This window comes from Mandrillus leucophaeus, unplaced genomic scaffold (assembly GCF_000951045.1).
Source record: "Mandrillus leucophaeus isolate KB7577 unplaced genomic scaffold, Mleu.le_1.0 Scaffold775, whole genome shotgun sequence".
NCBI lineage: Eukaryota > Metazoa > Chordata > Mammalia > Primates > Cercopithecidae > Mandrillus > Mandrillus leucophaeus.
The window spans coordinates 629,618-646,624 of record NW_012108419.1 but is presented as its reverse complement, the minus strand read 5'-3'; the positions used below and the strand labels follow the sequence as shown (position 1 = coordinate 646,624).

General features: G+C 37.8%; 1 protein-coding gene across 1 annotated transcript in view; it reads left to right on the top strand.

Annotated features, from left to right (window-relative positions):
- The window catches only part of KIAA1407 (KIAA1407 ortholog), an 88,565-nt gene that overhangs the window by 65,495 nt on the left and 6,063 nt on the right, over positions 1–17,007 (top strand). Inside the window, exons 14-16 of the mRNA XM_011966815.1 lie at positions 6,764–6,907; positions 8,501–8,653; positions 9,189–9,334. Coding sequence (XP_011822205.1) covers positions 6,764–6,907; positions 8,501–8,653; positions 9,189–9,334 — 443 coding nt within the window. The remainder of the gene's footprint in view (positions 1–6,763; positions 6,908–8,500; positions 8,654–9,188; positions 9,335–17,007) is intronic.

Below are 17,007 nucleotides of genomic sequence, written 5' to 3'. Positions count from 1 at the left end.
TATTGTTGTCATGTTATATTTTTATGTATACTATAAATAGCCAATATCTTGTTAAACTTATTATTTTAACAATTAGTTTTCTCTTAGTGGAATTAAAAATAAGATGATTACATTTTACCTTTATTTCTTCTGTTTCCCATGCTCTTCATTTCTTTGTGTAGATCTAAGTTCTTAACCTATATTATATTTTTTATGCCTAAAGAACTTTCTTTACTATTTCTTGTAGGGTAGATCTGCTGGCAGTGAATTCCTTCAGTTTTTATTTGTCCGAGAGTCTTTATTTTTCCTTCGTTTTTAAATTATGTTTTTTGCTGGATATAGAATTCTGGGTTAACAGGTTTTTTTTTTTTTCTTTCAACACCTTAATGATGTTACTGTATTGTTTTCTTGCTGCCTGGTTTCTCACAAGACATCTACTGTAATTCTTACCTGTCTTTCTTTGCGGGTGTCTTATTCTGTTCAGACTGCCATAACAAAATGTCACAGACTAGGTGGATTAAACAACTGAAATTTGTTTTCTCAACAGTTTTAGAGGCTGGAAAGTCCAAGATCAGGGTGCCTGCATGGTTGGCTTTTGGAAAGGGGTCTTCTTGGCTTGTAGACGGCTTCTTCTCACTGTGTCCTCATATAACCTTTCCTTGGTGTTTGTGTTTGGAGACAGAGAGGGAAGAGGGAGAGAGCGCGTGGGAGAGGGAGAGAGTGCGTGGGAGAGGGAGACAGCGCGTGGGAGAGGGAGAGAGCGCATGCGAGAGAGAGCAAACAAGTGCACCATGGTATTGCTTCTTATAAGGACATTAATTCTATACAATTAGGGCTGCACCCTAGGACCCCATTTCACTTTAATTACTTCCTTAGTGGCCCTATGTTCAAATACAGCCACAAGAGGGGTTAGGGCTTCAACATAGTTAACTTTAGGAGGACACAAGCATGCAGTTCATGACAGTAGGTGTTTCCCTTTAGCTACCTTCAAGACTTTGTCTTTGATTTTTAGCAGAATATGATAGGTCTAGGTATGGTTGGTTGGTTGGTTTGTTGGTTGGTTGGTTTGGTCTTGGCTTTGGTGGTCTTAAGTTTCTTGGATATATTATTTTGTGTTTTGTTACTGATTTTGGAATATGTTTGCCCATTATTTCTTCAAATTATTTCACTTGCCCCATTCTTTTTATTTTCCTTATGGGATTTGTTATGCCAGTGTTACATTGTTTCATATTGTCCCACAGCTCTCAGATACACTATTGTGTTTTTCACTCTTTTTGCCTTTCAGTTTGTGTAATTTCCATTGCCATATTGTCAGGTTACCTGATTCTTTCCTTGGCTGTATCTTCTAGCAGTAAGCCAGTTGAAGTGCCTCTTCTATCTCTATTGCCATGTGTTTTTTTATTTCTAGCATTTTTGTTTTGAATCTTTTTTTATAGTTTCCATGTCTCTGCTAAAATATCTGATCTGCGATGTCTACCTTTTCCATTAGAACATTTAACATTATTTTTGGAAGTTATTTAAAATTCCCTCTCTGATAGTTCCAACATCTCTGTCATATCTGAGGCTTGTTCTGATGATTGCCTCATCTTTTCAGGGTGTATTTACTTCTTACCTTTGGGTATGCCTTGTATTTTTTTGTTGAAGGCCAGACCTTTGTTCAGGGCAATAGAAACTACAACACGTTGGCCTAGAGTGTGGAGATTTGTACTAATTTAGCCAGGAATTGGGCTATGTTTGAAGCTTGTTGTTGCCATGGTCACCATCGTTGAAGTTTGTTGCTGTGTGCTGTAGACACCAGAGACTTTATTGTCTTCTAGTGACTTTGTTTTTGCTTCCTCTTTTGGTTTTGGGTCTTCCTTTTATGCTGCTCCCCAGAGAGAATCTGTTGTTTACAGCTCTCCCAGCTGTAATCCACTATTATTATTGGAAGCTTGTATAACTGTGGTGATAGGGTGTGGATGATGGGGAGAATTCTGTGTTCTGATTAAGTATCAGTGTTTGGAATGCACAGCTTTAGGCACTCAGATAACTTCTGTTCCTACTCCAGTGGTAGAGCTTTTTTCTGCCCCCCTTTTCCCTTTATCTGCAGTGGGTATCCACCACAGTCTCAGTCTGTGACCTTAAAGACCTTCCCTCTGGAGAATAAGGCTTCCCCAACCCCTAAGTGAGGTAGGGAGGACTTGTCTGGGCAGAATCCCCTGCGTGCCCTTCCCTCAGAAGGAGTGCTATTCTGCCAGTGCACTGGGGTGGTTGCTAGGACAGATAAAACTTCTGCTTCCTAAGGAAGAATGCTCTGGGAAGATTTTGCAGTTGCTGCTGTGCCTCTCCCCAGCCAGAACTATGGTGGGAACTTTCTGTGGATTCTCCATGATCATCTCTGTGAGAGCCTGGTGGGGTTCTTAGAAGAAAAGCCTGCAAAGGGATGAGAAGAACCCACATGACTGTGATCCCCAGGAGCTTCAACCTTCTCATGCTGGCCCACTCACTCTCTGCCTCCATCAGTTCACCAACATTTCTAGTTTAATCGTCTTACTCACTCATATGGTATCCAGTGGCTTCTGCCTCGGATAAACAAATGCTTAGGTCTTGTGCTTCCTTGAAGATGCCTGTCTCTCCAGATTTGGGGGTAGCTTCAGATCTCTGATCAGTTCACAAAAAAAATCATGAATTCGTTGCCTGACCAGCTTTTTCCTTGTTGGAAGAAAACCACTTATGCAGAACAAGAATGGTGAAAAGTACATTACTGACTAAGAGATCATTTTATTTCTCTCACTATACCAAGCCCAAACATTTTCTTTTTAGAAGCTGCAGGTCATAGCAATAGATACAAAGAGTTTGTCACATAGACTAGTTTCCATTCCATTAATTGACTGGAGCTATCTGAATTGAGATAGATGCATTTATAGACTGGCTATACTTGAGTCTTCTTTGAGGACAACTTTAGATATAAAATGCACATGGCAATTGTCTTCTTTTCCCTCTGGACAAAGATGCTCTACACAATGTGCTTCTCCGCTCAGATTTTCATGGGTCTTATTCCTTTTGAGGCATCAAGTTCTGCCAAGCAATTCTTTACTTCCTTATATACTTTATATAGCTTTTCCCAGTAAGCAACCTCCAAGGCCATAGTAGTGTTATTCCTCTGGATATCAAAAAGATAATGGCACTTCTGAGCAAGTGCCTTCTGAGACTTCTCTAAATCATTTGCATCCTAGATGTGTTTGGTTGAACTCTGCTTAACCTCTTCTATTTGGGCAGTTTTTTGGCTCATTGAGTGTACCAGCAAATTGTCCAACAGAGGTACCATGTTTTCTAATGATGTAAATAAAAGACTCTACTGTTGATATGATAAAGTGTCTGGTGAATCATATATATTTCTTTGGAGAAACACTATGAGATAAACCCAGTTATGTGTGTATAGGGTGCTATGACACCATTTTAGATAAAGGAACTGGAAGAATTCCTCAGGGATAAGCCCCCATGACAGACCCATCCTCTATATTCAGCAAGAGGTGGTACAGGGGCAAGACATGGCTACAGCTTAGTGTCCCCATGACCCTGCTAGAAGAGCATGTTGGGTGCCACAGTAAGGTGGCCACTCAGAGGTCTCACACAGTGACCTTCCAAAAATAGAAATCTAACCTCTTCTTAACACCCCCTCTATGTTTATTAAATGCTTATACTTAACAGGCAGTAACTTTTATGGCTATATATACTTCTGATTGATGGGCAGCTGAAGTTTATGGTTGAAAAAATAATTTTATCAGAGAAAACAAGGCAAGATTTAAAGTTTTCCATAATTGTTTGTCAAGTATATTTGCACATTGAACAAATATCTGTAAAGCATTTACTACATGATAGTCATGGTTCTAGATGTTAGAATGTAGCAATGAAGAAGACCAATAACAGCCCTGCCCTCTGAAAGCTTATATGCTAGTTGGGGAAATTTGCTAGTTTAGTCAAATTAATGACTAAAGAAGTAGGGAGAGAGTGGTATAGTTGGTGGAAGCAGTATGGGAAATACCTCTCTGAAGAGCTGATATTTGAGCTCCTGGATGCTGAGGCGGCCTCCACAGTGTCTAGTAGGGGCATGTTAAATGTGAGATACCTATTAGACATCCAAATGAACATGTCCAATATGGGCTTGGGTATATAAGCCTGGACGACAAGATTGTGTATGGAAGTGAAAAAACAAGTCAATGTTTTTAATGCTCTGGAAGTAGCTGTAATCAACTTGGGAGACTGTCTGGATAGAGTAGAGATAAGAGTCCAAGATCAAGACCTAAGGACTATAAATAGCTATTCAGAGGATGAGGAGCTAGTGAGGTAGAAAGAGAACAGGAGAGTTTAGAATCAAAACACCAAGAGAAAAAAGTATTTCTGTTAGGGGAGTGATGGGAGTGGTGAATTTGGCTGAATGCTACTGAGTTCAATTAAAAGTAGCACGGATAAATGATTCTTTGATTTGGAAGCCCAGCAAGCATTCATGACCTAGAGCAACAGGGCTTTCAGTGGTGTGCTAGGAAAGGAGCCCCATTTCCAGTGGGCTGAGGAGAGAATAGGTGAGGAACTAGAGACCATAAGTATAGATGCGGATCTCATGAGATCAGAGATAGATGGGGATCTCATGAGATCAAAGAGATCTGCATCTGTACTCATGGCCTCTAGTTCTTTTTTGTTAGTTTTTGTTTGTTTTGTTTGTTTGTTTTTGTTTTGTTTTGAAGAGGGGAGATACTGGCACATGTTTGCATACTGATGGGAATAATCCAGTAGTAAGGGAGAAATTCATGATGCAGAAGAGCAGAGTATAAATTACAGGAGTGGGTAAGCAGGAATATATTCTAGAGCACAAAGGGAGAGTAGCATACAAGGGACAGAAGGCCAAGAGTTTTGGGGCAGTGTCAATTTCCCTGTACTTTTTTTTAACATAGCTGTAATTTCTGGCTTTTCTTCTAAAGCATACTAGCTGACAAAGCCACACATTTATTTCAGAAAGAAGCCCAGATTTTATATCCCTTTTTAGCCCGAGTGAACTATGTATTCTATGAAACCCTAGCTACACAGATCCCCACTATAAGTGCCATCTCAAAACGGCATCATATCATGTAATCCTCACAGTAAATCATGGATGCAGGTGCTATTAAAGACATTTTATATACAAGGAGATTGAAAATGTATTATTAATGAAATACAACCAGCTCTATTGAGGAATCCTTAATAGAGGGAGGAGCTACACATTTGAATTAAATTGCTGTGTAAGAATACAACATTTTGACTTAAACAGAACTCATGTTTTTCTTTATATTTTTCCATGGAAATGTAGACTTTGAAAAAGTCTGGTTTTCCCCACAATTCTCCTGAAAATAATTTTCCTTTTGGAGCCGATAACACCAGCCATAGTTATCATTCTAGGAGATATTTACACCGTAACTTATCTGTGCATGAGAACAGGTTCTTTTGTCTGAGCCTGAGGGCTTCTCCAAAGGTTATTATCTGCGTTAGATGTCTGTCTGCAAGATGCAGCTGCTGCCTTAATGCTACAGGGACATTTCAGTGGATGTGGAAGGGTCAGTTTCTGTTTTCCTCCCCACTTAACCCTCAGCTTCCTCTTACTACGCATGAGAAAATTGTTGTAAATTTTCTCTCTGGCCATTTCATTCAACAAGTATCTCAAGTGCCTGGAATAAAGAGTATAAAGCTTATTTTGGTTTAATGTCTGAGAGAATATGGACATTTCATTTTTCAGAGCTTGTACAGAAATAGGCAGTTTGTATTGGAAAATTAGAGCAATTCTTCCTTCCATATTAGAAATGTTCCATTGCTCTCTCTGTAATGTTTCTCTCACAGAAGGCTCAGGCACAGTAAGTAGCTTGTCAGGATCAGCCAGTTCACCACTGCCTTTTTCCTGATGTGAAATCATATGAAGTAAAGGAAATCAGCTTAAATTAAATGTTTGTGTATTTATGCTGCAAAGATGACGACTATGAAAGCAGTCTTCAGTCTTTGTTGCTCTTGTGTCTTTCACCGCAGGTGTCACTTGCTCCCACTCACCCTTTCTGGGTAGATTTCTTTTTCTCTCACCTTTACTATAAGCTATTTTTATTACAAGAGAAAAAGGAAATAAAGGAAATAATGATACCTATAGGGTCGATCATTAAGTTTTTGTCATCTTTCTTGGTCACACCCCTGAGGGGTACAGTTCTTTGAGGGTCATGGAGTGTCTTTTCTCAGTGTATTACCAGGAATAGTTCATCTTTTTCCTTCTTAGGAGAGGGAAGGTAGCTTAATGATGATCAACTATCTTTAACTTGCCTCTGGACTTACTGTTCTTCACCTAAAAAGAAAAATAGCTTAGTAGTAAGAATATTCTTCTGGACTTTTAATGGAGTATCATTAAATTTCTATCCCATAGTTTAAATGAAGTGGCTGTATGGCTGGGTTTTTCATATGAGGGAAAAAATCCTGATTGCTCTCCTAACTAGATGTTTTACCTTTTAGTAACTTGGTGAGAGGTAAATTATTTCTGTGAACAATACTGAATAAACCCAAGAATATGCATAGCCCTGATTCTTGTAGACTCATGACCAGCTTCTCCTGACCCTCTTAGCAGAATTATTTCCTTCTTTTTTTTTTTTTAAAGAAAAAGCCCTATTATCCAGAGCTCTGTTATCATGATTAACACACCATCCAATGGTTACATGTTCAAATTAAATTCATTAGCTTTTCATTGAAATGAAATTCATTCGTTTTTTATCATAGCATTTTGCTTTTTAATCTTTTCCAGAAAGAACTTGAGAAGCAGGAGAGAATTAAGAGGAACCAGCAGCTGGAAGCAATAGCCAAAGAACATTATCAAGGTGTCTTGCTAAGGAAAAAAGGTCTAGAGCCTTGGAAGACATTGAGAATGCAAAGCAAACAAAACGTCCAGGTGCAGTATTACCCCCCAGATTAGAAAATGAACTTTTCCAATTAGATGGATGCCCAGTTAAGCTTGGGGGAGGGGAGGGTTTGGTGATTTGAAGCCAGAAAGATAAATTAATTGAATGTGTATATTTGTTCTGTATACAATTTTTGATTTGGTCTTCTAAGGTAGAGAAGGACTTTGTAATTGAATAGGTTGGAAAAAATAAGAAGAAATGTTTTATTAGAGATCCCCCCAAGGTAAGATGAATAGAAGCTTCTCTCAGTTTGAGTAAGAGAAGAGTTATTACCATAAGGTACATTGGTCAGGTTTCTGCCTGTGATAAAGTTGAGTAACAAACAACCCCCAAATATCAGTGGCTTAGAGCTCAAGTATTTATTTCTCACTCATATGTCTGTGGGCCAGTTGTGGATTGAGTTCAGGTCTCTCCCCAAGCCTCTCATTCTGGTTATAGCAGCTATTCAGAGCTACAAAAGGCCAAACCAAATTATGTAAACCCACTGCTTATATTATGTCCACATTCCACTGGCCAAAGCAAATCATAGGGCCAAGCTCAAAGTCATTGAGGAGAGAAGGAGCTCCATCCACTCTATAGGGAGGAACTGTGAAATCACATTGCAAAGAGTATGGGTGTATAATTCTATTAGAGAGAACAGTTATTCACTCTACTGCAGAGAGATATATGAAATCAAACACCACTGAAATTTCTAAAATTTCCCTAACAAATTTATCCAGTGCATTCAACTAAATGATTAAAAAATTCAAAATAGATAAAATGTTATTTCATCTTTTGGCTCTCAGGCTGCTGAGATGAGTCCAGGACAGACAGAAATCTCTGGTGCCACAGAGACCTCTGTGGTGGTCATTTTGGCCAATAAATATGACTTCCAAGAGACTCACATGAATCAATCACATTCACAGTGCCAGATATCTAGACAAGGCTTAGAAAAATGTGTCATTGTTTGGAGAGGACTAAGGGAGAAGACTTTTCCCCTCCTGCCTCTTAAAAGAATATAACAGTTACTTTTAAAAATCTATAAATTCTGATTTGTATGTTTATTTTGATAGAATGATAGTTGAAAAGACATTAAATTATTCATGTTATTTTCTATCAGATGGTTTTGTGGTTTATTGATAATGTCTAAATGTCAATGCTGGTGACAGCTCATTCCACAACACTAATTGAAAGTATTGGCATTTCCTCAATTAGACAGTGGTTAAGTCATGAGAAAGAGAGGTTTGTTGTGGAGTTGCTGTCCAAGCTCCAGGAGAGCAAACTGAGAATGTTGCCAGCTACCCACTCCAAAACTCAGGGGAAGTGAAGTAATGGCTTAGAGGTTGTTTGTTCAGTTTCCATAACCAGCAAATCACTGTGGTCTTCAGGGAGCTGGCATTGAAAGGCCAATCGTGATGTGAATCTATAACCTCCATAGAATAGGTCAACAGTCAAAGCTTTTAGGACACAGGCTGCATGTACCTTCAGATTATTCTCTACCAACTGCCTAAATGTGTTTTATAGCATCATTTCCAAAGGTGATGTGTTTGTTTAAATGATTTTAAATGTAAGGAATCATATTTCTCATTTAAAAAATTATCCAGGTGGCAGAAGAACATTACTGTTTGTTCCTGCAGAGGAAATATCTGCTGACCTGGTTCCAGTGTAGTCAGGAAAGTCTGGCTAGAAAGATGGCCCAGGCTGATCAATTTTATTCCCAAATACTGCTTAAGAGAGTCATCCGGAGCTGGCTACAGGTAAGCATATAGGGAAGGGCACCTTAAATACATCTCATTGCTCAGTCCTATTTAAGAAAACTAAATGGAATCCAGAATGTCCAGGGTCATTATGTTTTTTCAAGAACAAAAGAATAGTCAATCCCATTCACTGCTTTGAAATAAATGTGAAAATGGCAAGTCAATTTTTTATTAGTGTAAAATACTAAGCATGTGTTTGTTTCACGGAGTGTGTATAAACTGTAAGTTATCATTCCATCAGCTTTTGTTTTTACACTCATTTCTTGTTTCTTGTCTCACAGTGCTCAAGTGATTTAGAAACTCACCCCTTCAATCTTATAACTGTTTCTACTCATGTGTTCTGTTACCATTTTTAGGGTACATTATAGAGGATATTATCTTGGCTGCCAGGTTATCCTTTTCTTTGTGTCTCTAGTGTCATTTGTTTCTTTTGTTTCATTTCTGTTTCAATTCTGTCTTTTGTGCTGTTTATTTGCTCTAATTCTTTGTCAACTGATATTTTTTCTCTCACTTTTATTTCTGTCTTCATCCTCAGTACATGACTGATCTGCAGGAAGAAGTAAGAAAATTTTGTGTACATTTTCTTCAGAAGAAGATTTTCAGGGCCTGGTTTAACATGGTCAGGGAGGTGAAGATCGATTCTCAGGGCAAGCATGAGATTGCAGCGGAGCACAGTGACAGGTGAGGTTTTGATCTTGAGGAAAATTCACTCTCTGACTTCACAATTGCTCAGCAATATATTCTGCTCCTACAATGTGTCTGCAAAGATGAGTTGGGGGCTAGGAGAGCAGGGTACTTGGAAACACCAGGCAGGGGTGGGAGTCCCGGCTCACCGGCAAGGTGGTGAACCCCCTAGGACTCCAGGGTCCCCATCTTTAAAATGAGAAGGGGAGGAGGAGGAGACCTGCCCTTTTTGCCTCACAGAAACTGGCAAGAGAATAAAATGATGTGACCTATATGAAACACACCTAAGCGAAAGTACTGTATTCTTTGTTAGTCATATATAGTTTTCTTTTTTAAGTTCAGTTTCTCTTTCAACATTATTTATTGTGAAATATATGACAAATATAGAAAAGTGCTGAAATCATACAAATACAGCTTAACAAATGACTGTAAAGTGAACACCCTTTGTCACCACCACTGAGGTCAAAAAGTTGAACATTGCTGTCACACAGGCTCCTTCCCAAGTCTCTCCTAAACTACTCTGACGTTTACAATGAACATTTCCTTTTCTTTTTACTCTCCTCCTAAGTATGCAGCCTTCAATGCTATAGTTTTTCCTGGTTTGGAACTTTATATATATGGAATCATACTATATGCTATATTAGTATTTAAAATACAGTTATGTTTTATTTAATCCAGTTGTCTTTGAGAAAAAAGGTATTCTGTATAAGTAAGTTTTATATTTGTTTCCTAGTTTTAAGCATTTGGACAGAATGTTCTTAATTTCATTATGCACTTCCCTTTAAGAGTGGTGATTTGGTGTCATTCTTTATGAGCATCAGTTAGTGTGCCGGGTGTATTCAGTGATGCCTCCAGTTTTTTTGAGGAATGACGACTGTTGTGTGGGTGTAGAAGAGTGCCCCTTTTCTCAGCATCGCTCTGTTGCCCAGGCTGGTGTGCAGTGGAGTGATACTGCAACCTCTGCCTCCCGGGCTCAAGCGATTCTCGTGCCTCAGCCCCCCAAGTAGCTAGGATTACAGGCACATACCACCACACCCGGCTAATTTTTGTATTTTTAGTGGAAACGGGGTTTCACCATGTTGGCTGGTGCTGTTTTCTTTTTATTGGTGTGTTTGTGCATGGGTGTTTATTTCTGTTCCTTGTAGTAGTGTTCCTATCTTATTGCCATGAGGGTGCCTATCTCCACCAAAACCTGTTTGTCCTTGTTTAAGTTACAGATACTGGAGATCAGTGGAGTAGGAAAACAGATAAGCAAGTTGATTATAGTTTTGTCTAAATTAAAACAAATAAGCAATAAGTGAGGGTATTCAGAGGATTTCCCTTTGAATAAATGATTGAGCTTTAGCGTTTGAAGTTTAGGACTCAATATCTATGTGACCTTGAACAAATAACCTTTCAAAGCCTCCCTGTTCCTCTTTCATAAAATGAGGATAGCAACAGAACCTATCTTATGGATTGCTGTGAACACTAAACAGGGTACTATAATAACTCACTCAGTGTACTGCTGGTCCAAAATAATAACTAACTTTTTTTTTTCAGTTTAGTGTCATTGCAGATATATTATTATTAAACATCCTTTTTGCCTGCCTACGTTTTCTTTCTGTTTCTCAGCCACTGTATGCAGACTGAGAGATTCATTTGGGGCTTTCGCACAAACCATCTCATCTGATAGCAGTCATAACTTGGGTGTGGGGAGATGACCTTATTTCCATTTTCAGGCAAAGAAATAAGCAACAGGCAGGTAGGTGAATTGCCCAAGGTATACAAATAACAAATGGTTGCTCCCTGAACTCCAAATTAGGTTGACTCTAAAACATTCTTTTCTTGCTACGTCAGTCTTCCTCCCCATTTTTCTAATTCTCCCTCTGTTTTTTTGTTTTTTTAGCTGTTTTTTTTTTTTTTTTTTTTACCCTGAGACAAAGTCTTACTCTGTCACCCAGACTGGAGTGTAGTAATAGGATCTCAGGTCACTGCAACCTCTGCCTTCTGGGTTCAAGCGATTCTCATGCCTCAGCCTCCCAGGTAGCTGGGATTTAAAGGCATGTACTGCCATGCCCAGCTAATTTTTGTATTTTTAGTAGAGACGGGGTTTTTTTTTTTTTACCATGCTGCCCAGGCTGATCTCGAACTCTGGCCTCAAGGAATCCACCCACCTCAGCCTCCCAAAGTGCTAGGATTACAGGTGTGAGCCATCGCGCCTGGCCTCATTTTTAACTATAAAATAGTAAGATAGTCATCCTATTTAGGATTTGAAGTTATGAAATCAATGTAGGAATCCATGCAATCAATAAGAACCAAATTCTCAGCCAGTCTCTACTTGATATAAAAGCATTGCTGTGGTTTCACCTCTTCCCACTTTGCTTTTTGTTCACCATGTTCTGGCCCCACTGGCCTTCTGTAGTGTTCCTCAGACAAGCAAAGCTTACTTGTGCTTCAGAGCTTCACATAACCTGAGCTCATCATTTAGCTCTCTGCTTAAATGTCACCTCCCTAACCACCCTATCCATTAAACTGCTACTTCCTTCACAGCACTTAAGACTCTCTGAAAGTATATAATTTACTGTTTACATGTTATTGCCTGTTCCCCCCTAACAGAGTGGAAGCACCACATCTTGCTCATTGCTGTGTTCTCAGTATATGACAGTGCTTAGTACATAGGTAACACAGTAAATATTTGGTAAATGTATGAATAGATGAACTTTATTGTAGGATTGACACTAATATTTAAGGTCACCATTCTTTAAAAGGGGCTTTCACATTTAAAAATTGATATTCAAAGTTCATATTCAATTTTATATGAACGAAAGAATACTGTATAGAAGAGCTGTGGATGAAAGGAAGGAGAGACATCTATTGGTCTTAGGTCTGGCCTTTAAGCTGCAATAACATTGAGAAAGATGATTCTCAATAAGAACAGAACTTTTAATCTTACATTATCCATATCACTTCTAGATAATTCTATAAATTTTATAAATCTAGCTGAGCTGGATCAGTATTTCTAATATGTCTGATATTGTCTTGTTACCATAGTTCTTAACCACAGTATGAACATGAAATAGGTAATAATGAAAGTCACAGACCTACACCCCAGAAAATGCATGTATGCATATAACATACAACTTTACACAAAGTGTCAAGGATTTTATGGGCTCCAGCTTAAGAAACCTTGCCTTGGTGACTTAAATCATACTTACTGTACAATACACCCACATGTAATTATCAAGACATATTTGCCAAGCATAAAAAAATACCTAATAACATGGCCCCTGGTGCTCATAATTTAGTAGAAAACATAAAAGATTAGAGAGAAAGAGAGAGATTGAGACAGCAAGAGAAAGGTTTACTAGAGCCAAGATGAACCGGGGCTTAAAGCACCATCTAGTGCCAAAAAGGAGGCAGCCACATAGCAGGAGAACAAAAAAGAAATAAAACAGGTAAATTACAGACAATCTCAAATCAAACATACCCACTGAAAACCAAACAAGCCAGACAGAGAAGACTGAAATAAATAAATAATCCTTCGGTACAAAGGCATAGACAAGAAACAACAGTGAGTTGGCCGGGCGTGGTGGCTCACACCTGTAATCCCAGCACTTTGGGAGGCCAAGGTGGGTGGATCACCTGAGTTCAGGAATTCGACACCAGCCTGGCCAACATGGTGAAACCACATTTTAATAAAAATACAAAAATTAGCCAGGCCTGGTAGTGTGCGTCTATAGTCCCAGCTACTTGGAAGGCTGAGGCAGGAGAATGGCTTGAACCTGGAAGGTGGATGTTGCAGTGAACTGAGATCGCACCACTGCACTCCAGCCTAGGCACTTCAGCAAGACTCTATCTCAAAAAAACAAAAACCGCAAACAGGGAACCATGACCTTCCCAGATAGACAAAGCAGGGAACCAGTGACTAATCCTAATGAGAAGGCAAAATGTAAACTCTAACCAACATTCAAAATAGCAGTTTTAAGAAAACCCAGTGATCTTCAAGATAACAAAGAAAAGCAGTTCTGCAATTTTTCAGATAAATTTAACGAAGATTTAAAAAGTCAAACAAATCTTGGAACTGAGAAATACATTTGCTGAACTGAAAAATCATGAGATGTTTTCCACAGCCAAATGGATCGAGCAGTGGAAAATCAGTGAGCCCAAAGACAAGCCACTTGAAAATACGATATCAGAAGAGAAAAGAAAAAGGAATGAAAAGGAATGAAGACAGCCTACAAGTATAGAAAATTACCTCAGAAGACCATATCTAAAAATTATTGGTGTTGAAGAGGGAGTTGAATGAGACCAAAGGGTAGAAAGCTTATCCAAAGAAATAAAAATAGGAAACTTCCCAAAACTTGAGAAAGACATATCCAGGTATAGGAAAGTCAGAGAACCCCAAACAAATTTGACCTAAACTCTCAAACGTCAAGGACAAAGAGGATCCTAAAAGCAATAGGAGAAAAGAGGCAAATAGCATATAATGAAGCTCCAATTCATCTGGCAACAGACTTCTCAGCAGAAACTGTACAGGCCAGGAGAAAGCAGGATGAGATTTTCAAAGTGCTGAAAGAAAAAAGAAAAAAAAACTGCCATCCAAGAATACTGTATCCATCAAAGCCATATTTCAAATATGAAGGACAGAGAAAGTTTTTCTCAGAAAAACAAATGCTGAGAGAATTCACCAACACCAGACCCATCTTACAAGAAATGTTAAAGGGAGTTCTTCAGTCTGAAAGAAAAAAGACACTAACACAAAAAGAAAACAGTTGACAGTAGAAACTCTACTGGTAAAATTACATCAACAAACCCAGAATACTCTAATACTGTAATTGTGGTATGTAATCAACTTATAACTCTAGTATGAAGCCAAAAAGAGAACTCTACCTAAAACAATAATAGCTACAGCAGCCTGCTAAGTGATAGGTAATATAAAACATGGAAACTAAGACAAGAAAAAGTCAAAATGTTGGAGGATTTCTAAAAAGAAAAGGCAACAAATTAAAACTATCAGAGAAAATCGTTTTGCCACAAGGGAAAACAGTAAAAAAGGAAGACAGGAGTTACAAAACAACCAGCAAACAGGAAAGAAAAAATTGCCATAGTAAGTCCTTACTTACCAATAACTGAATACAAATGGACTCAGTTCTCCAATTAAAAGACATAGAGTGGCTGATGAATAAAGAAATAAGATCCAACTATATGCTGCGTAGAAGACACCTACTTCACCTGTAAAGACATACATAGACTGAAGGAGATAGAAAAAGACATTCCAAGCAAGTGGAAACCAAAAACACAGCAGGAATAGCTATACTTATATTAGATAAAACTGATTACAAGTCAAAGACTATAAAGAGAAATAAAGAAGGTCATTATGTAATGATAAAGAGTTCAATTCAGCAAGAGGATATAACAATTATAAATATCTATGCACTCAACATCAAGCACCCAAGTATATAACACAAACAATAAAGGGAGAGATAACTGCAATACAATGATAGGGGACTTCAACACGCCACTCTCAGTAGTGGACAAATTATCTAGGAAGAAAATCAACAAAGACACATCAAAGTTAAACCAGAAACCAGGCCAAATAGGTCTGACATTTAAAGAACATTTTATACAACTGTTGCAGAATACACATTCTTTTTATCAGCACATGGAACATCCTCCATAATAAGACCATATCTTAGGCCACAAAACAACTCTCAACAAATTCAAAAAACAGAAATTATGCCAAGTATCTTTTCGGACCACAACAGAAAAAAATCAGGAATCAGTAAGAGGAACTTCAGAAACTACACAGATACAAGGAAATTAAACAGCATGCTCCTGAACAACCAATGGATCAATTAAGAAATTAAGAAAAAATTTTAAACTTTCTTGAAACCAATATAAATGGAAATACCATAGATCAAAATCTACGGATTATAGTAAAAGCAGTCACTTCTTTTAAGAGAGAAGTTTATAGCAATAAACACTTACATCAAAAAAGTTGAGAGACTTCAAAAAATAAGTTAACTGTACTCCTCAAGGAAATACAGAAAAGCAAGAACAAACCAAACCCCAAATTATTAGAAGAAAGGAAATAATATAAATCTAAGCAGAAATAAATGAAATTGAGACTTTTTCTGACTCAAAATCAGAAATGAAAAAGGAGACATAACAACTGAGACATCAAAAATACAAAGAATCACTAGAGACTATTATGAACACTTACATATCAGTAAACTGGAAAACATAGAAGAAACTGATAAATTTCTGGACAGATACAACCTACCAAGATTGAACAATGAAGAAACAGAAAACCTCAACAAACCAATAATGAGTAATGAGATTGAAGCTGTAATAAAAAGTCTCACATCAAAGAAAAGCCCAGGACCTAATGGCTTCACTGCTAAATTCTACTAAACATTTAAAGAAGAACTAATACAAATTCTACTCAATTTCTTCAAAAACAATTGAAGAGGAGAGAATACTTCCATACTTATTCTATGAGGCCAGCATTAGCCTGATACCAAAACCAAACAAGGACATGATAAAAAAATAAATTAATTAATTTTAATTTAAAAAACTACATATTCCTGATGACCACAAATGCAAAATCTTCAACCAAATACCAGCAAACCAAATTCAGTAACACATTGAAAAGATCATTCACCATGATCAAGTGGGATTCATCCCAGGGATCCAAGGATGGTTCATCTTATGCAAATCAATAAACATGATACATCACATTAACAGAACCAAGAACAAAAACCATATTATTATTTCAAGAGATGTCAAAAAAGGCATTTGATAAAATTCAACATCCTGGCCAGGACCAAAATGCCCACTTTCAGCACTTTTATTCAATATAATACTGCAAGTCCTTGCCAGAGCAGTTAGACAAGAGTAAAAAGTAAAGGGCATCCAGGCCAGATGTGATGACTCATGGCTATAATCCCAGGGCTTTGGGAGGCCAATATGGAAGGGTCATTTGAGGCCAAGAGTTCAAGACCACCTGGGTGACACAGAAACCCTGTCTTTAAAAAAAAAAAAAAAGTATCCAAATTGAAAAGAAAGAAGCCAAATTAGCCTTGTTCACGGATGACATGATCTTATGCTTAAAAAAACCTAAAGACTACACCAAAAAAACTGTTAGATCTGACAAATTCAGTAAAGTTGCAGAATACAAAATCAGCATTAAAAAATCAGTAGCATTTATTAATATATACACCAACAGTGAAACATCTGAAAAAGAAATCAAGAAAGCAATCCCACCTTAACTAGCTACAAAGAAAATAAAATACCTGGGAACCAATTTAACCAAGGAAGTGAAAGATCTATATAAGGAAAACTATAAAACACTGAGGAAAGAAGTTGAAGAGAACACAAACATATAGAAAGATATGCCATGCTTATGTGCTGGAAGACTTCATACAGTTAAAATGGCAATACTACCCAAAGCAATTTACAGATTCAATGCAATCTCTATCAAAATACCAACAACATTCTTCATAGAAATAGAAAAAAAAATACACTTTTACACTGTTGGTGGGATTGTAAACTAGTTCAACCATTATGGAAAACAGTATGGCGATTCCTCAAGGATCTGGAACTAGAAGTATCATATGACCCAGCCATCCCATTACTGGGTATATACCCAAAGGATTATAAATCATGCTGCTATAAAGACACATGCACAC